The following is a 21,054-nucleotide window of genomic DNA, read 5'->3' as shown; positions in this document are numbered from 1 at the left end:
CTATGGTTTTTCCAGTAGTCATGTATGTATGTGAGAGTTGGTCCATAAAGAAGGCTGAGTGCTGAAAAGCTGAATCTTTTGAACTGTGGTGTTGGAGAAGACTCTTAAGAGTCCCTTGAACTGCAAGGAGGTCAAACCAGTCCATCCTAAAGGAAATCAACCCTAAATATTCATTGGAAGGACTGATGATGAAGCTCCAATACTTTGGGCACCTGATGTGAAGAGCTGACTCATTGGAAAATACCCTGATGCTGGGAAAGATTGAAGGCAGGAGGAGAAGAAGATAGCAGGGGAAGAGATGGTTGGATGGCATCACTGACTCAGTGGATATGAGTTTGAGTAAGCTTGGGAGATGGTGAAGGACATGGAAGCCTGGTGTGCTGCAGTCCACGGGTTCACAAAGGGTCAGATACTACTGAGCGACTGAACAACAACAACAAAGGTTTGTCATAGCTTTCCTTCCAAGGAGCAAGCATCTTTTAATTTCATGGCTGCTGTCACCATCTACAGAGATTTGGGAGCCCAAGAATATAAAATCTCTCACTGCTTCCACTTTCCCCCCTTCTATTTGCCATGAAGTGATGGGCCCAGATGCCATGATTAGGTTTTTGAATGTTTAAGGCCAGCTCTTTCACTGTCTTATTCACCCTCGTCAAGAGGCTCTTTAATTCCTCTTCACCTTCTGCCATTAAAGTGGTATTATCTGCATATTTGAGGTTGTTGATATTTCTCCCAGAAATCTCAATTCCAGCTTGAGATTCATGCAGCCCAGCATTTTGCATGATGAACTCTGCACATTAGCAGGATGACAGTATACGACCATGTTGTACTCCTTTCCCAATTTTGAACCAGTCAATTGTTCCATGTCTTATTCTAACTGTTGCTTCTTGACCTGCATACAGGCTTATCAGGAGACAGGTAAGGTGGTCTGGTACTCTTATCTTTTAAAGAGTTTTCTATAGTTTGTTTTGGTCCACACAGTCAAAGACTTTAAAATAATCAGTGAGGCAGAAGTAGATGTTTTTCTGGAATTCCTTTGCTTTCTCCATGATCCAACGAATGTTGGCCATTTAGTCTCTGGTTCCTTTGCTTGTTCAAAACCCAGCATGTACATCTGGAAATTCTTGGTACATGTACTGCTGAAGCCTAGCTTGAAGAATTTTGAGCATAAATTTACTAGTGTGTGAAATGAGTGCAGTTGTATAGCAGTTTGAACATTCTTTGAAATTGCCCTTTGGGATTGTAAAGAAAACTGATCTTTTCCAGTCCTATGGCCATTGTTGTGTTTGCTCTGTTGATATACTGAATGCAGCACTTCAACAGCATCATCTTTTAGGATATGAAATAGCTCAGCTAGAATTCCATCTCCTCCTCTTGCTTTGTTCACAGTAATGCTTCCTAAGGCCTACTTAACTTTACACTCCAGGATGTCTGGTTCTAGGTGAGTGAACACATCATCATGGTCATCCTGGTCATTAAGACTCCTTTGGATAGTTCTTCTGTGTATTTTTGCCACCTCTTAATCTCTTCTGCTTCTGTTAGATTCACACACTTTATTGTGCCCATTCTGCATGAAATGTTTTCTTGATATCTCCAATTTTCTTGAAGACATTTCTAGTCTTTCCCCTTCTATTGTTTTCCTCTATTTCTTTGCATTGTTCATTTAAGAAGGCTTTCTTAACTCCCCATGCTATTCTCTGGAACTCTGCATTCAGTTGGGTATATCTTTACCTTTCTCCCTTGCCTTCACTTCTTTCCTTTCCTAAGCTATTTGTGAAGCCTCTTCAGACAACCGTTTTGCCTTCTTGCATTTCTTTTTCTTTGGGATGGTTTTGGTCATTGTCTTCTGTACAGTGTTACAAACCTCCGTCCATAGTTCTTCAGGGACTCTGTTTACCAGCTCTAATCCCTTGAATCTCTTCTATTCTACACATCTCTCCACCTGGATGTTCATTTATATCCTTTATCATATCTTTTTACATTAAACTGGTGAACATGAGTAAACAGTTTTCCTGAGTTCCATGAGCTGTTCTAGCAAATTAATTGAACCTCCGATTTATGGAGGATTAGGTCAGAGGCACAGGTAGAAACCTGGCATCTGAAACTTGTGATTGGCATTGCAAGTCAGGATGGGAGAATCTTGTGGAGCTGATTCTTGTGAGACTGAATGCTATCTCTGAGTAGATAGTGTCAGTATTGGGTTGAATTGTCAGACACCCACCTAGTGTCACAGGAAATTGCTTGGTATGGGCAAAATCCCACCCATTTGGTGACAGAAGTGTTCTGTGTGAGTGTAGTGGTTGTATAAAAATAAAGGAGACACACAGGAGAAAAACGCAGGAGGAAACCTTTGCGTTTTTTCCCCCTATACATGTAAAAGAATGAGTTTCTCCTAAACATACAGGAAATGGCAGAGTTGATCAGCGCACACAGAAACCAGTAGGGCTCGAGGGATGTGAAAAAGCAACTGTCAGTAACTCTAAGGCTTCTTGCTGCAGACACCTGCAACTTCACCCTTGGAAGATCTCTTGAAATGTGGGGCATGGTGTTCCTGGGAGTTAATGCTCTTTGAAAAACAGTGATCAATCAACAGTGGAGGGGAACCAATGGAAAAATTTGTTATTTGTCCTTCAAAAGGGACAAATTCAGAGACCCCAGCATTCTTGGGTTCTAGTTGTCCATAGCTGAAAACCTGTTCATCAGCTCACTCTGGGTTGTCTGCAAGTACATGTCACATTTCCTCACTAAAGGTGAGCTGACCGAGATGGATCAATCCATCTGTGATAGTGCAACAAGGACTCCACCACAGGTATTAAATTAGATGGAGATAGCTCCTAGTCAGCATTACTGTCTGAGGGCTCACAGAGTATCTGACTTCTAGACCCATCTCATATCTCCTTAGATCAATGGAATCCTTTCTTCAGATGAACAAGTTCTTACAACAGGCACATGATCAAGGTGTGTGCTGCTTTTCATCAATTACACTGTTGGGAAACTACTGGCCCTATGGCATGCTGGGAGAGCTCATACATGAACAGCTATGGAAAAGACTTGAGAATCACACCCTGTAGGGGTAGGGTGATATCCTTCAAGATATGGAATGTATTTTGAAACAACGGTGCTTCAGTGGTCCTTTGTCTTTGATAACTAGAACAGAGAGGCCCAGGAGTTCAGGAATCAAAATGCTTTCTCTTTCCATCACCTTTGGTTATGGAAGTGCTGGATCAGAAGGTATGTACATAATTTAAGTAAGGTCAGGTGGTTCTCCAGATGGCTTCACCTGTTTATATATGCCTGGAGAACCCCAGGGATGGGGGAGCCTGGTGGGCTGCCATCTCTGGGGTTGCACAGAGTCGGACACAACTGAAGCGACTTAGCAGCAGCAGCAGGGCTGAATGGTTCCCATAGCCCCTCATTCTCGATAGCAATAGGTATCAACTTGCTTTCTGTTTGGGTTTATTGTGATGAAGGAGCTTGGGCGAAGGGAAGGAACACCCTGGTCAGGATCCCAGCAAACCTGAGCTCCTATGAGTATATTCCTTGCTACCATTTCAAGAGCAGCAAGAGATAATAATTTTAGGACTTCAGATTCGTTGAACTTTCCAATAACTGGGAGAGGCAGCTGGATGTAATTTGCCTAAAATAGAAGGGAAACTTAATTCTGTGGTTCCCAGCTTCTGGGATCTAATGCCTGATGATCTGAGGTGGAACTGATGGTATAATAATAGAAATAAAGTGTACAATAAATATAATGTGCTTGAATCATCCCCAAGTCACCCCCCACCACCAGGTCCATGGAAAAATTGCCTTCCACAAAACTGGTCCCTCATTCCAATAAGGTTGGGTACCGCTCCTTAGAACCATCGCTCAGTTCTGCCCTTAATTTAAGCCCTACAGGCAGTTCTCTCTCTGGATATTTCCTGTCCCACTTTAATGGTAAGAGTAAATTCCTGTCTTCTCTTTCTTCTCATCTGCTAGGAAATGGATGCCTATTTATTATCCCTGAGAAGGTTTATTAAAATACTGATTCATTAGGACACTGTGGTGTCTGAGCAGACACTGTACTAAGATTTGGGGAAGGAACACAGACAGCACAGTGAGAAGCCAGTGGGAGGTTTATTTTCTATTCCACACAGATGCTCACAACCTCAGAGTTAGCAGATTCTCCAGATCAGAGTGTTACGACGATTTCACGCTTGCTACAAACTTTGTAAACAGGGGTGGAGATTTCCACATCAGAAGGGCATATATTTTCCTCTGACACGACTTCAGCCTTCCCTATTAGGATTCCATTTGCTAGAGAGAAGAAGCAAGGCTCTGTCAGACAGCTGGAATCCACCGACAAACCATTCTACCCTGCCTTTTACTGTCTGATACTCAGCCCCGTTTCTCAGGCTCCTATACAAGATGCAGCCTTTACCAGCCGCTCTCACTTCCTCCCCATAGAGCCATTGCTCACACTGCCTGTATGTCTTGTGTTTCATTTTTGCTTCACTCCCTTATTTCTCTGCTTTCGGCCATGTCTTGATTTCCCCTTTTCACTTTATCCTCTCCTCGCATTCCCCCTTATCTGCCACTAACGGTCAGGCAGGAAGCTTCTTCACTTACCAGGTCCTTGTATGTCCCAGAAGAAATTTTTTGAACAGTTAGGACACAGACAGGCCGTGTAAACAAAATTACCATAAGGAAAATTTACATCATCAGAGCCTTCGAGTGTGGCTTTAACCTGAGGAGAAAGAGGATGGGAAAGGATTAAAGAGAGAGGCTCAGGCTGAGGCAGCCCAGTAACTATTATGCAAAATAAGCATGTTTAAGACCAACACAGAGCGGGCACCAACATTTCCCCCAGACATCACCCCTAATGTATTTAGGGCCAGACTCAACTTTAGTCAGTCTTTTGGTAATTCTCCTTATCTGCCCTTTTTCAACTTTGACTTGCATGGTGAAAAATATACTTTATTGGCTTGCCGTGTGACAAAGTTTTAGAGTTGGATTTGAAGGTGTCATCAGACACCATGCTTGGTTTTGTCCACTGGCGTGGGGAGAAATACACCTGTGAAGGTCTGCCTAGTCTTTAACTCAACAACTGATATGTGAAATGTTCTTTATTTTGAGCAATGGAAGTGCCAAGAGGTCACCATGGTTGGACTGTGTCTAGTTCTGAAGCTCCCCACCTGGAGTAGATAGGAAATGATTTAAATGAGCTTGTCAGTGAACCAAGAGGGTCATGGAGATTGGAATCATCAGTTTTCTGCTCTGATGTGGTGGGGGAAAATCCCGTAAACAAATATTTTCCCATGTGTCCTGCTTTTCAGCTTTGTGATGTGGCATTTATCCCTCGGAGCTTCTCATTCTATGAGGTATCATGAGATTGAGGTATTGAAGTAAGTATCAATACTTACTTCTTTAGTCTGTATGAGTTTATGAGGTTTGTGTGTTGTGTATGATACAGAGCTTTATTTAGGTAAAGTACTATGCATGTTGTACCAATAAAGACAGTTGGAGTCTGAAAGCTCTTGGCCACCCAGTACTTCATGCCTGTTTTCCTCCCCCAATAGAATTATAACCCAGATAGAAGATGAAAGAAATGACTGAGATTCTCGGATGGGAGAAGCAGTCTGCTGAGGTCAGACCTGAAAAGAGAAAGTTCCAAGACCTTCCTGAAATGGCAACAGAGAAGATCTCTGGAAAGGGGAGGCTCAGAAGCATTTCTGGCATCTTTTACATTTGAATAAATGTCAGATACTCTATGTATTTCCTCTTAGGGTTTTGATAGCTTTGCAACTTTCTCCTCTGTTTGCATCTGTTTTCCAAAAACCCCAAGGAAGCCTCAAAGGAGTCAGGGATTGTTATCAGATATCCTGAAGTAGAAGATATAAGGGATCTGAAGACTCAGTGAAGATAGTGGGGAAAAGTAATAGAGGTAGGAAATGGGAAAGCCAATTCTAATGTGATGGTAAGTCTCCCATCTGTGAGGACGACATAATTAGGGCTTCCCTTGTGGATCAGCTGGTAAAGAATCCGCCTGCAATGCAGGAGACCTGGGTTCGATTCCTGGATTGGGAAGATCCCCTGGAGAAGGGAAAGTCTATGCACTCCAGTGTTCTGACCTGGAGAATTCCATGGACTGTATAGTCCATGGGATTGCAAAGAGTCGGACACGAATGAAAGACTTTCACTCTCAGTTTGCAGCTCCTCTCCCATCTGCCATGGCCTGTTGAGTGGAATCTCCCTGACTCAGCCTCATCACTGCACTGGACAGAGGCACGGTTGTGGATGGCTCAAGTCTAACAAAGCTCCTTTGTCCTTGTCACTCAGTCTTAACCCTCTTAGTTATTTCCTCTTTCATATTGCTTTCTTCTGTCCTCTCCTCTCCTCTCCTCCACTCACCTGGGGAAGTGAAGGGTCCTGACATGCTTAAAAACTTCTACTCATTTATCGCCTGCATATCATCACTTTTTCTTTTAAATGGCTTTTTAAAAATTGCAGTAAAAGTCACATAATATAAAGCATGCTATTTTAACCACATTTAACTGTACAGTTCAGAGGCACTCAGTACATTCACATTGTTGTGCATATCTCACCATCATCCATCTCCTGAATTTTTCACTTTTCTAAACTGCAATTCTGTCCCAATTAAACACTAAGGTACCCGCAGGGCAATGTGCATTCTGAATTTGTGAATCTACTCTTCCATCTGTAATACCACTTCTTGACTTTTAAAATTGAAGTAATAACACACACATTTCTACCAGGGTTGCAAATGCAATAGTGTTTGCAGGTGACTTCTTTGTGAGATGCTGTTTCACTTCATATCATTAGTGACCACAGAAATTGTTTAAGAGGCTATTTCTCTTCTCTCTCCTTACTTATGATAATCCCCAAATCTTTACTTACCACTAAGTATACAGGTGCATGACTTGTAACTGTGAGTGTTACGATATAGTCATCTGAGTTCCCAACTCGTTCAACTCTCAGGGTTACTGAAATCACATTCTGCCTAGATATGGCAAAAGAGACATAAAAAAGTCTGGTAACAGTCCAGGTTGACATTTCTGTTATTTTCAATTTTTGTTTATCGTCATAAACAATGCTGCAAACATCCTCACTCATTTGTATCTTCATGTACTTCTGTGAATATCTCTTTAGGACACATCTCTACAAGTGGAATGGCTAGGTCAAAATGTATACATTCAAAATTTTGATAGCAAGAGACTTAATCTGTCCAGAGGGCTGTATCCATTTCACACCATTACTAACGACACATATGAGTTTTGATTCTGGGTTATAATGTAGAGCATTAAAACCAAGTTCTGAGTTGTTTCGATTAAAAAAAAAAAAAACAAACAAGTCCAGAATTGAGGCAGGCTGGTAGGGATATGGAAGCAACAGGCAGAGAGAGCAGAGGAATCAAAGGAAGGGGGAAGACACATCAGTGCCATCACTCTTAAGGATCCACTTGGCATGACACACACCTAAGGTGAACACTGTTGCTGATGAAGTCACAGGGATCATCTGAGTTGGTGGATCAGCATAGCCCTTATACTGGGTTGTGAACAAAGTCATATCCACTCTTGTACAGCTTAGGCATCTTATCCAAAGCTTATCCTAGGGCTGACCACAATGCTAACATTCCTGCCTATTCTGTTGTTTTGTGGGAAAATGATGAGAATGCAACAAGAATAGATAACTGAGTTAAAACACAAAGTAGGTGTAGGTCATGGATTCAGTAACCTCTCCAACAGGTTCTGAACAGGGAGAGCTTGAGACCAGGAGACACAAATAGGACTCCCAGGATGGGTCTTCTTGGAGCAGGTAAATAAACTGTAGGTGCATAATGTGGGTTTCTGGGTTGACAGAAGTGTCCTCCCTGGAAGATTTTATATAGGGAGGAAAACCGATGACTTACGTTTGTCCTTGAGTTGGGAGTGTCCACAGTGTCAGGAAGAGACCCAGGAGCAGGGCAGCAGGGCTGGTCTTGAAGAGAAGCTGAAGAGCACGCATGCTGGAGGAATTTGGTGCCCAGGAAGCCTGTGTTCCCAGGGAGCAGGATGGTTCTTATAACTGTAGCAGGATGACCCTGGAGGTATGGGGCAGATTCGCTGGGCCAAAATCATCACATCTGGGAGATTTCCTTCTTTGGTATCTTGGTTGTTGTTGTTGCTGTTTTTGTGAAAGGTCAGTGGAACTTAGCTGGAACTTTAATTTGAGGAGAGTGAGAGAAAAGAATGAATCAGACTGTTTCCCCTTGTTTTTTTAACATTAGAAGATTCCTGGATCATCAGGATAGATCCTGTGTTAACCACTATAAACAGGATTGTTTCCAAGTCCTACTTCTAACCCCTGCCCGAGTCTGTAGATTCCAGGAAGTGTTCTGTCTCCTTGTCCTTTGAATGACAAATGTCTTATCTTCCCCTCAATGTCTCAACTGTAAAATTTGCTGTAGGTGTTGGATGTAGAATGGATGCCTTGAAACTAATATGCCTGCTCATACTTTCTCTGATTGCATTTTTGGTACCGTGAGTCATCTCTAATAAATGGTGGCCACATAAGGTACAGAATATGTTTGAAGAGAAGTCAACTCATGGGCAGGAAAAAGTCAGGAAAAGTCTAGATAAGACTAGGGGAGACCAGATATATGTGTATGTATCCCTTATGGCAGTACAAAGAAGCAAGAGTCTGTATTCAATGACCTTTCTATGTTTGGATTGGTTCCTTTAGGAGCCTTAGTTTCACATTATGTGTACGGAAGCTGCTCTCCTGAATTTCTCAAAAAAGTCCTGTCATCACAGCTTTCTACCTCCTTAGCTTCAGTTTGTGCAAATTCTGCTTCTACTTGCAGGAAATTCAGTTGTGGGGCTAGATGACAGATCCCATCTTTGAAGGACCTTTGTGATCATCTCCAATTATCTTACAGGAGAAGATGGTATCTGAGGAAAGAGAGAGTTTGGGTGACTAGGGAACTCATGGAATTACCCACCTACCATCCCAATGGGAGAAGCAGGGAGGATCTGAGGCTTCTTGCATCAGATGGGAAGGGAAGTTCAAGAGGGAATCTGGTGGGACAGCTGAGAGTGCTTCACTCTTACCCCTGGAGAGTATCTCAGGGAACTAGAGTGCTGCAGCTAAGCAGGACTTTGAGATGCCTGAAGGCTAGAGCAAGACCAGGGAAGTTTGTTTCTGTCCATTCATTTGTCAATTATGCGACATTGCTTGTGAATCAGGAGAGGCCCGTCTCTAACTCCAGGTGCTGTACAGCAAGTCTTCTCTTGCATTCCTCACTCTCCCTTTAATCTCTATCTTCTCTAAAGTCATTAAATTTCCTTTCCTTCCATTCCCTCCCTTCCACTATTCTTTTTGTTTATTAAAACTATTATTTTCAACTAAATAATGTATTCTCATGGTAAAAATCCAAATCATTTAAAAGATGGAAATTGATACTTAAAACTATTTCTTCTTAATCTGACTTGTCGCTTCTAGTTACTTCTTCTGGTAGACTTCAACAAGTATTCAGCAGGCTAGAAATTGCGTTTTCAGGGTGAAATGATCTTTCAGCTATGTATTAAGAAATATCTAGCCACACAGGGCTCCAATAAAATTAGGAGCCAGTTTTCTAAACGAATGTAAAGGAATGAAGCAACTAGTAGCAAATTTCAGCAGAAAACCTGTTACCACAGCAAGCTCTCATTTTTTCAATAGTGTTGCAATATCAGGTTCATGTGCTGGTGTTTGTAGGAAGTTGTGTGCTGCTTTAGGATGAGGGCTGGCATCCAGCCTTACTCTGCAAAGGTTCTGCGTTGGCTCTGTCCAAAAGCACGTTCTGACGCAGTGGAACTGTTCAATAGCTGCACTGTCAGCGTAGCACAAGGGTCCTTTGAGGACAAGAAATGGGGTTAGTCTATCTTAGATTTGTTATAAGTGTCAACTTCCCAGTGGATTTCAATGACTTAGTATGAATAATTAATGTAATATATTTCATCAATGATTTTTAAATAGTAAATGTATCTTGAAATGATATTTAGGATATATCAGACTATTAGTGTTAGTCCCTCAGTCGTGTCCAACTCTTTGTAACCCCGTGGACTATTTCCCGCTTGGCTCCTTTGTCCTTGAAATTGTGCAGGCAAGAATACTGGAGTGAGTCGCCATTCCCTTTTCCAGGGGATCTTTCCCACACAGAGGTCAAACCTGTGTCTCCTGACGTGCAGGCAGATTGTTTACCATCTGAGACACCAGGGAAGCGACATATTAGATGAAATAAAATATATTATCAAGTTAATATCACTGGGTTCTTTCTGCTTTTAAAATCATGGAGCTGGGGCTTCCATGGTGGCTCAGTGGTAAAGAATCCCCCTGTCAATGCAGGAAACGTGGATTTGATCCCTGATCCGGGAAGATCCCACATGCAGCAGAGCAGCTAAGCGCGTGCACCACAACTCTTGAGCCTGCGCTCCAGAGCCGGGAAGCTACACACGCGAGTGCACCCTAGAGCGCATGCTCTGCAAGGAAAGAGGCCACCACGATGAGAAGCCCGCGCCCTACAACTAGAGAGCAGCCCCTGGGCCGCCACCAGAGAAGAGCGCCTGCGGCTGCCAAGACCCAGCCCAGCCAAAAATACATAAGTAAAAGAGAATAAACCCAAAACATGTAGCTGACAGAACTTTCAAAATTATACATGTAGCTTAACAAATATTTCTCTGTGTCTCTTTCTTTGGCCTCCATGTGTGGCTTACAGGATATTATATAGTTCCACACCCAGGGGCTGAACCCAGGCCCTTGGCAGTGATGGTACTGCATCCTAGCCACCGGACTGCCAGGGAATTCCTTTTCTCTATTGTGTTACTCCAGGCAATCAAGGAAGTTACACTGGAGGACCAAGGAAGGAAAGATGCATATATAACTCATGCAGGAACTAAAATCTGTGACTTTGAAATGCTATTTGTTGGAGATTTCAAAGGGCTCACTTAAGGTGGAAGAAGAATTTGTGTGCATCAATACATGTGTGTGCACAAGCTGGGAGCAGAGCTCTTGGCTCGGATTGCTCAGTTCAGTTCAGTTTGGTCAGTTGCTCAGTGGTGTCCAACTCATTGAGACCCCATGGAATGCAGCACACCAGGCCTCCTTGTCCGTCACCAACTCCCAGAGTCTACTCAAACACATGTCCATTGAGTTGGTGATGCCATCCAACCATCTCATCCTCTGTTGACCCCTTCTCCTCCTGCCTTCAATCTTTCCCAGTATCAGTGCTTCAGTGCTTCGTATCAGGGGCCAAAGGATTGGAGTTTCAGCTTCATCAGTCCTTCCAATGAATATTCAGGACTGATTTCCTGTGGATGGACTGGTTGGATCTCTTTGCTGTCCAAGGGACTCTCAAGAGTCTTTTCCAATACCACAGTTCAAAAGCATCAATTCTTCAGTGCTCAGCTTTCTTTATAGTCCAACTCTCACATCCATACATGACCACTGGAAAAACCACAGCCTTGACTAGATGGACCTTTGTTGGCAGTGCCTCTGCTTTTTAATATGCTGTCTAGGTTGGTCATAACTTTTCTTCCAAGGAGCAAGTGTCTTTTAATTTCATGGCTGCAGTCACCATCCACAGTGATTTTGGAGCCCCCAAATAAAGTCTTTCAGTTTTCACTGTTTCCCCATCTATTTGCCATAAAGTGATGGGACCAGATGCCATGATCTTAGTTTCTGAATTTGAGTTTTAAGCCAAATTTTTCACTCTCCTCTTTCACTTTCATCAAGAGGCTCTTCAGTTCTTCTTCACTTTCTGCCATAAGGGTGATGTCATATCTGTGGTTATTGATATTTCTCCCAGCAATCTTGATTCCAGCTTGTGCTTCATCCAGCCCAGCATTTCTCCTGATGTACTCTGCATATACGTTAAATAAGTGGGTGATGATATACAGCCTTGATGTACTCCTTTCCTAATTTGTTACCATTCTGTAGTTCCATGTCTAGCTCTAACTGTTGCTTCTTGACCTGCATACAGATTTCTCAGGAGGCATATCAAGTGCTCTGGTATTCCCATCTCTTTCAGAATTTTCCACAGTTTATTGTGATCCACACAGTCAAAGGCTTTGGTGTAGTCAATAAAGCAGAAGTAGATGTTTGTCTGGAACTCTCTTGCTTTTTCGATGATCTAGCGGATGTTGGCAATTTGATCTCTGGTTCCTCTGCCTTTTCTAAATCCAGCTTGAACATCTGGAGGTTCACAGTTCATGTACTGTTGAAGCCTGGTTTGGAGAATTTTGAGCATTACTTTACTAGCACATGAGATGAGTGCAATTGTCTGGTAGTTTGAGCATTCTTTGGTATTGACTTTCTTAGGGATTACAATGAAAACTGACCTTTTCCAGTCCTGTGGCCACTGCTGAGTTTTCCAAATTTGCTAGCATATTGAGTGAAGCGCTTTCACAGCATCATCTTTTAGGATTTGAAATAGTTCAACTGGAATTCCATCACCTCCACTAGTTTTGTTCATAGTGATGCCTCTTAAGGCCCACTTGACTTCACATTCCGGGATGTCTTGCTCTAGAAGAGTGATCACATCACTGTGATTATCTGGGTCATGAAGATCTTTTCTGTATATTCTTCTATATATTTCTTCTGTGTATTCTTGCCACCTCTTCTTAATATCTTGTTTTAGTTGGGTCCATACATTTCTGTCCTTTGTTAAGCCCATCTTTGCATGAAATTCTCTTGGTATCTCTAATTTTCTTGAAGAGATCTCTAGTCTTTCGCATTCTATTGTTTTCCTCTATTTCTTTGCATTGATCGCTGAGAAAGGCTTTCTTATCTCTCCTTGCTATTCTTTGGCACTCTGCATTCAAATGGGTATATCTTTCCTTTTCTCCTCTGCTTTTGGCTTCTCTTCTTTTCTCAGCTATTTGTAAGTCCTCCTCAGACAGCCGTTTTGCCTTTTAGCATTTTTTCTTTTGGATGGTCTTGTTCACTGCCTCCTTGTGACTGTGTGACTTTGACATTGTGACTGTGTACAATGTCAAAAACCTCCGTCAAAAATTCTTCAGGCTGTCTATCAGATCAAATCCCTTGAATCTATTTGTCACTTCCAGTGTATAATCATAAGGGATTTGTTTTAGGTCGTATCTGAATGGTCTAGTGGTTTTCCCTACTTTTTAAATTTAAGTCTGAATTTGGCAATAAGGAGTTCATGATCTGAACCAGTTAGCTCCCAGTCTTGTTTTTGCTGATTGTATAGAGGTTCTCCATTTTTGGCTGAAAAGAATATAATCAATCTGATTTCGGTGTTGACCATCTGGTGATGTCCATGTGTAGAGTCTTCTCTTGTGTTGTTGGAAGAGGGTGTTTGCAATGACTAGTGTGTTCTCTTGGCAAAACTCTATTAGCTTTTGCCCTGCTTCATTCTAGGCCAAATTTACCTGTTACTCCAGGTATTTCTTGACTCCCTACTTTTGCATTCCAGTCCCTTATAATGAAAAGGACATCTTTTTGGCTGTTAGTTCTACAAGGTCTTGTAGGTCTTCATAGAACTGTTCAACTTCAGCTTCTTAAGCATTATGGGTCAGCGCATAGACTTGGATTATGATGATCTTGAATGGTTTGCCTTGGAAATGAACTGAGATCATTCTGTTGTTTTTGAGATTGCATCCAAGTACTGCATTTGGGACTTTTTGTTGACTATGATGGCTACTCCATTTCTTCTAAGGGATTCTCGCCCACAGTAGTAGATATCATGGTCATCTGAGTTAAATTCACCCATTCCAGTTAATTTTAGTTTGCTGATTTCTAAAATATCAATGTTCATTCTTGCCATCTCCTGTTTGACCACTTCCAATTTACCTTGTTTCATGGACCTAACATTCCAGGTTCCTATGCAATATTGCTCTTTATAGCATCAGACTTTACTTCCATCACCAGTCATTCACAACTGGGTATTGTTTTTGCTTTGGCTCAGTCTCTTCATTCTTTCTGGAATTATTTCTCTGCTGATCTCCAGTAGTTTATTGGGCACCTACCAACCTGGGGAGTTTATCTGTCAGTGTCCTATCTTTTTGCCTTTTCATATTGTTCATGGGGTTCTCAAGGCAAGAATACTGAAGTGGTTTGCCATTCCCTTCTCCAGTGGACCACGTTTTGTTAGAACTTTCCACCATGACCTTCCCATCTTGGGTGGCCCTACATGGCATGGCTCATAGTTTCACTGAGTTAGACAAGGCTGTGGTCCATATGATCAGATTGGTTAGTTTTTTGTGATTATGGTTTTCAGTCTGTCTGCCCTCTGATGGAGAAGGATAAGAGGCTTATGGAAGCTTCTTGATGGGAGAGACTGACTGAGGGGGAAACTGGGTCTTGTTCTGATGGAGTGGGTGGTTCCCCAATTAATGGGAAAACTGAGATGAGGGAAAGCAAGTAATTAGGATATAGCTAGTAAGTGACAGGCTAAAGTTTTCCCATTAATGAAGATCAGTAGAATATTCACTTGTGTATTGTCTGTCTCCCCTGAAGAATATAAGCTTCATAAGAGCAGGATGAAAAATTCCTGATTCACTTCTGTACACCTAGTATCTAAACTAAGTAATGGCACATGTGTGTACTTGACAAATATTTATTGAATGAATGAATGCATAATTCATGAGGTTTTAAGGATATTTTTATTTAAAAGTATTTTTCTAGTATTTTTGAGGTATCGGTGAAAAAATTTTATGTAATTTTAAAGTGTACCATGTGCTCACTTGATATGTTTATATATTGTAAAATTATTATCACCATAGGGTTAGTTGATACTTCCATCAAGTCACATAATTACCATTTCTTTTTCTGTATGAGAACATCTAAGACCTACTCTTTTAGCAACTTCTAAGTATATAATTCAATATTATTAACTATAATTTCCATGGCATATTTAGATCCTCAGAATTTATGCATCTTCTGAAAGTTTATATGCCCTGACAAACATCTCCCCAACTCATTCCTCCCACCCCTAGCCTCTGGTACCGATCACTCTATCTCTTTTTCTGTACTGTATGTAGTCCTCTTAGGGATTTTGTAGCCCTGCAACTTTCTCCTCTGTTTGCATCTGTTTTCTAAGAACCCCAAGGAAGCCTTGATGGAGTCAGGGATTGCTATCAAGTATCCTGAAGCAGGACATGTAAGGGATCTGAAGACTCGGTGAAGACAGCGGGAAAAGTGATAGAGGTAGGAAATGGGAAAGCCAACTCCAGTGTGACAGCAAGTCTCCCATCTGTGAGGAAGACATAATCACCCCATTCTTCAGCTTCTCTCCCATCTGCCGGCCTATTGAGTGGAGTCTCCTGACTCAACCTCATCACTGCATTGGCCTGAGACAAGGGTGTGGATGGCACAAGTCAACAAAGCTCCTTTGTCATTGTCATCAGTCTTATCCATCTTTGTTATTATCCCCTTTATGTTGCTTTCCTCTCTCCTCTTCGCTCCTTCCCTCCCCTGGTGAAGTGAAGAGTCCTGACGTAGTTAAAAAAACCTCTCCTCATTTATCATCTGCATACTATCACTAAAAGTTTGTTGTTGTTGTTGAGATAAAAGTCACATAATATAAAGAATACTATTTTAAGCATATTAACTATACAGATCAGTGGGGTTAAGTACATTCACATTTTTGTGTAGATCTCACCATCATCCATCTCCCTAATTTTTCACTTTCCTAGACTGAAACTCTGTGCCCATTACACACTAATATCCCCACTCAGTACTCCCTGGTGCCTAGCACCTACCAATGTGTGTTCTCAATTTTTGAATTTGACTGTTCCATCTGTACCATCATTTCTTTATTTTTAAAATGGAAATAAAAATGCACACGTTTCTAACAGGGTTGCTCTCGGGTTCATAGCTAATAAATGCAAAAGCACTTGTAAGTGACTTCTTTGTACGTATCTATTTCACTTCACATCATTAGTGACCACAAAAACTGTTTACGAGGATATTTCTCTTCTCCCTCCCCCCTTACCATAACCCTCAATTCTTCACTTACCACTAAGTATACAGGCACATGGCTTGTAACCCCGAGTATTTCATTATAGTCATCTGAGTTTCCAGTTCGTTCAACTGTCAGGGTTATTGAAATTACCTTCTGTCTAGCTATGGCAAGAGAGACAGGAAAAACTCTGGTAAAAATCTAGGTTGACATTTCTGTTGTTTTCCACTTTTGTTTATGATCATAAACCATGCTACAAACATCCTCACTCATTTGTATCTTCATAGACTTCTGTGACTATCTCTTTAGGACACATCTCTATAAGTGGAATGCATGTACACTCAGACTCTTTGTGACCCCATGGACTGTAGCCCACCAGACTCCTCTCTCCATGAGATTCTCCAAGCAAGACTACTGGAGTGGGTTGCCATTTCCTTCTCCAATAAGTGGAATGGCTAGGTCAAAATGTATGCATTAAAATTTTTGATACAGATATATTCTGTCCAAAGAGCTTTATCCAGTTCACATCCTCACCAACAGCACATAGCAATTTTGATTCTGGGATAAACTATAGAGTATTAAAGCCAAGTTCTGAGCTGTTTCAGTTAAAAAGAAACCAAGTCCAGGACTGAGGTAACCTTTGAGGAATATGGAAGAAGGACAGGCATAGAGAGCAACAGGCAGAGAGAGCAGGGGGATGAAAGGAATGGGAAGACACAGAGGCATCAGTTCCATCACTCTTAAGGATCCAGTTGGCATGAAACACGGCTATGGTGAGCACTGTTGCCAATGAAGTTACAGGGATGATCTGAGTTGGTGGGTCAGCACAACACTTTATACTGGGTCGTGACCAGGGTCATGGGCACTCTTGTGCAGTTTGGGCATCTTATTCAAAGCTTATCCTGGGGTTGACCACAGTGCTAACATTCCGGCCTTTTCTTTTATGGGAAAAGGATGAGAATGATAAAATGATAGAAAACTGAGTTAAAACACAGAGTAGGTGTAGGTCATGGATTCAGTAACCTCTCCAACAGTTTCTGAACAGGGAGAGAGTGTGACCAAGAGACACAAATAGTGAGGGCTCTCAAGCTGGGTCTTCTTGGGGCAGGAAAGTAATCTGTAGGTGCATAATGTGGGTTTCTGGGTTGGCAAAAGTATCCTCTCTGGAAGAATTTGTGTAGAGAGGAAAAACAGATGACTTACATTGGCTCTTGAGCTGCACCAGTCCCCAGTGTCAGGCAGAGAACCAGGAGCAGGGCAGCAGGGCTGGTCTTGAAAAGAAGCTGAAGAGGATGCATGCTGGAGAATTTGGTGCTCAGGAGGACTGTGAACCCAGGCACCAGGATCGCTCTTTATAATTCTATCAGGAAGACCCTGGAGCTGCTGAGGCAGGTTCACTTGGCCAAAATCATCACATCCTGGAGATTTCCTTCATTGGTATCTTGGTTGTTGTTGTTGTTGTTTTTGGTCAATTCTTAGTTGGAACTTTAAATGAGGAGAGAGAGAGGAAAGAATGAGTTGGACTGTTTCCCCTTGTTTTTTTTTAACATTAGAAGATTCCTGAATCACTAGGATAAATCCTACCTCAATGGTTATAAAACAGGATTCTTTCCAGGTCCTACTTCCTAACCCTTGCTCTGAGTCTGTAGATTTCAGGAATGTCCTGTCTCTTTGTCCTCTGAATGACAAATGTCTTGTCTTCCTCTCAATGCCTCAAGTGTAAAATTTTTGTAGATTTTAGATGTAGAGTTTTAGATTGTAGAATGGATGCCTTGTCACTAATGTGCCTACTCATACTTTCTATGATTTGCATTTTGGTACAATGAGTCATCTCTAAAAAGTGGTGGCTACATAGGACACAGAGTATGTTTAAACATAATTCAGGAAAAAGTCAGGAAACATCTCCCCTAGATGAGACCAGGGGAGACCAGATATATGTATGTATTTCTTATGACACTATGAATAAGCAAGAAGCTGGATTCAATGACCTTTCTATGTGTGGACTGGTTCCTTTCAGAGCCTTGGATTCACATTCTATGTGTGGAAGCTGCTTTCCTGAAGGTTCTCAGAAAAGTCCTGTCATCCCAGCTGTCTATCTCCCTGGCTTTGGTTACTGCTCAGCCTGCTTCCACTTTCAGGATATTCAGTTGTGGGGACAGATGACAGATCCCATCTTTGAAGGACCTTTGTGATCATCTCCAGTTATCTTACAGGAGAAGGTGGCATCTGAGGAACCACTTAGAGAGTTAGGGTGTCTAAGGAATCTCAAGCAATTTCACACCTACCATCCAAATGGGAGAACCAGAGAAGATCTGAATGTTTTGGCATTGGATGGGGAAGTTAAGTCCAAGAGTGACTCAGTTGGGACAGCTGAGAGTGCTGCACTCTTACCTCTGTAGAGTATCCCAGAGAAATAGAGTGTTGCAGCTAAGCAGGACTTTGAGAGGCCTTAAGGCTAGAGCAAGACCAGGGAAGGTTGCTTTCATCCCTTCATTTGTATCTGATCCAATATTGTCTATGAATCAGGACAGGCATCACTCTATCTCCAGGTGCTATACAGCAGGTCTTCTATCTCCCATTCAGTCTACCTTTTAACTCTATTTTCTCTAAATTCATTAAATTTCTTTCCCTCTCAAGACCTTGCCTTCCATTAAACTTTTATTTATTAAAATATTTTTTTCCACTAAATAATATACTTTCATGGTAAAAAAAAGTCCAAATTATATCAAGGTTGGACTTGATATGAAGTCCAAGCTTCAAGGTTGAAGCTTAAAATAGCTTAAACTATTCTTCTTAGTTAATTTCTCTGACTTGACACTTCTAGTTACTTCTTCTGATAGACTTCCACAAATACTAGCAGGCTACAAATTACCTTTTTGTGCTGAAATGATGTTTCCGCTATGTATTAAGAAATCTGTAGCTCCAGAGGGTGCCAATAAAATTGTGGACTAGTTTGCCGAAGGAATGGAAAGAAATGAAGCAATTAATAGCAAATTTCAGCAGAAAACCAATTAGCAGGCTGTCAGTTTTTCAGTAGTGTTGTGATATTAGGGGTAATGTGGTGGTATTTGCAGGCAGTTGTGTGCTGCTTTAGGATGTGGGCTGGCAGCCAGCCTTACTCTGCTAAGGTTCTGGGTTGCCTCTGTCTATCAGCACATTCTGACACAGTGGAAATGTTCAATAGTTGCATTGTCTGCATAGCACAAGTGGCCACTGAAGCCAGGAAGTGGGGTTAGTCTAACTTAGAGTTATTGTAGATGTCAACTGTCCAGTGGATTTCAAAGATTTAGTATGGATAAAAGAATGTAATGTATCTCATTAATTATTTTAAAATATTAATTATATTTAGCATAAATGTAATATAAATATTATATCTTAGAATAATATTTAGGATGTATTAGGCTAAATAATTCAGTCTGGATGAAGCCCAAACTGGAATCAAAATTGCTGGGAGAAATATCAATAATTTCCCAAATAGTTAGTGATGTTGAGCATCTTTCCATGTGTCTCTTTGCAATCTCTGTGTCTTCTTTGGAGAAATGTCTGTTTAGGTACTCTGACTGTTTTTAATTAGATTGGTTTTTAAAAATATTGTATGTTTTCTTTATATAATTTAGATATTAACCCCTGTTACACATATTATCTGGGAATATCTTCTTTCATTCAGTAGTTTGTTTCTTCATTTTCTTGTTGGTTTCTTCTGCTGTGGCAAAAGTTTTTAGCTTGATGTAGTCCTATCTGTTTATTTTTGCTCTTGTTACCCTTGCGGGAGGAAACAGACCCCCCGAAATACTGCTAAGACCAATGTCAACGAGAGTACTGCTAATGTTTTCTTCTACCGATTTTATGGTTTCAAGGGTTACATTAGGTCCTTAATTCATTTTGAGTTTATTTTATATACAGCATGAGAAAATGGCCTTGTCTGATTTTTTAGAAGTAGCTGTCCTTTTCCCCAGAGTTTTTATGGAAGAAGCTGTCTTCTCCATTTTATGTTTTTTCCTCTTTTGTTGTAGATTGATTGACTATATAGGTGTGGGCTTATTTTTGGGCTCTGTAGTCTGTTCCGTTGATCTGTGTGGCTTTTTTTCGATAGTATCACAATGTTTGGATGAATAGAGATTTGTAGAATAGTTAGAAATAGGGAGTATGATGTCTTCAGTTTTGTTCTTTCTCAAGATGTCTTTTTCTCTTGGGGCCTTTTGTGGTTCCATACAAGTTTTTGGAGTATTTTTTCTAGTTCTGTGAAAAATGCCTTGGTATCCTGATAGGGATTGCATTTAATTTGTAAATTGCTTTGGGTAGTATGAACATATTAACAGTAGTAATTCTTACAATATATAAGTGTAGTATATCTTTTATTTGTGTGATCTTCAATTCATTTCATCAGTGTCTTACAATTTTCAGAGTATGAGTCTTTCACTTTCTTGGTTAAGTTTATTGCTGGGTATTTTATTCTCTTAAGATGCAATTGTAATTGAGGTTAATTTCTTAATTTCTTTCTGATAGATCATTAGTGTATACATTGTATAGTGTATATACTATGGTTTTGTGTATATTAATTTTATAGACTATGAATTTCCTGAATTCACATATTAGTACTAATAGTTTTTTGGTGGAATCTTTATGGCTTTTATGCAAATTCCATGTAATTTACAAATAGTGACAGCTTTACTTCTTCCCTTTCCATTTGGATGCTTCTTATTTTTCTTGTCTGAATGCTGTGATTAGGACTTCCAATACTGTGTTGAATAAAAGTGGTGAGAGTGGCAATTCTTATGTTGTCTATGACCTTAGAATAAATGCTTTCAGCCTTTTGCTGTTGAGTATGATGTTAGTTGTGGGTTTGTCATATATGTATATATGTATATACATACACATATATCAACAGGTATTTACATATATATATATATATATATATATGGAAAAAGCAAGAGAATTCCAGAAAAACATCTATTTCTGCTTTATTGACTATGCCAAAGCCTTTGACTGTGTGGATCACAATCAACTGTGGAAAATTCTGAAAGAGATGGGAATACAGACCACCTGACCTGCCTCTTGAGAAACCTATATGCAGGTCAGGAAGCAACAGTTAGAACTGGACATGGAACAACAGA

General features: G+C 40.9%; 1 protein-coding gene across 1 annotated transcript; it reads right to left on the bottom strand.

The window, feature by feature from the left end:
- Positions 1–4,097: 4,097 nt before the first annotated feature.
- Positions 4,098–8,033, bottom strand: LOC101114266 (prolactin-inducible protein homolog). The gene is made up of 4 exons (XM_004008131.5): positions 7,910–8,033; positions 6,898–7,000; positions 4,609–4,726; positions 4,098–4,296 (listed from the first exon to the last, which is right to left on the bottom strand). Exons 1-4 carry the CDS (start codon positions 8,002–8,004, stop codon positions 4,172–4,174), a joined length of 441 nt encoding a protein of 146 aa, XP_004008180.3. The 5' UTR covers positions 8,005–8,033; the 3' UTR covers positions 4,098–4,171.
- Positions 8,034–21,054: the final 13,021 nt, after the last annotated feature.

This window comes from Ovis aries, chromosome 4 (assembly GCF_016772045.2).
Source record: "Ovis aries strain OAR_USU_Benz2616 breed Rambouillet chromosome 4, ARS-UI_Ramb_v3.0, whole genome shotgun sequence".
NCBI lineage: Eukaryota > Metazoa > Chordata > Mammalia > Artiodactyla > Bovidae > Ovis > Ovis aries.
The sequence above is the reverse complement of the archived record's forward strand: the minus strand, read 5'-3'. Positions and strand labels throughout refer to the sequence as shown.

Bases quoted from the DNA above. Each gene is read 5' to 3' on its own strand.
- LOC101114266 (XM_004008131.5), bottom strand. From the start codon at position 8,004: ATGCGTGCTCTTCAGCTTCTCTTCAAGACCAGCCCTGCTGCCCTGCTC. The intron at 7,001-7,909 runs GTAAGTCATCGG...TGCCATATCTAG, and splicing joins CTCCCAACTCAAGGACAAAC to GCAGAATGTGATTTCAGTAA. The intron at 4,297-4,608 runs GTAAGTGAAGAA...TCTTCTCTCTAG, and splicing joins CTGGGACATACAAGGACCTG to CAAATGGAATCCTAATAGGG.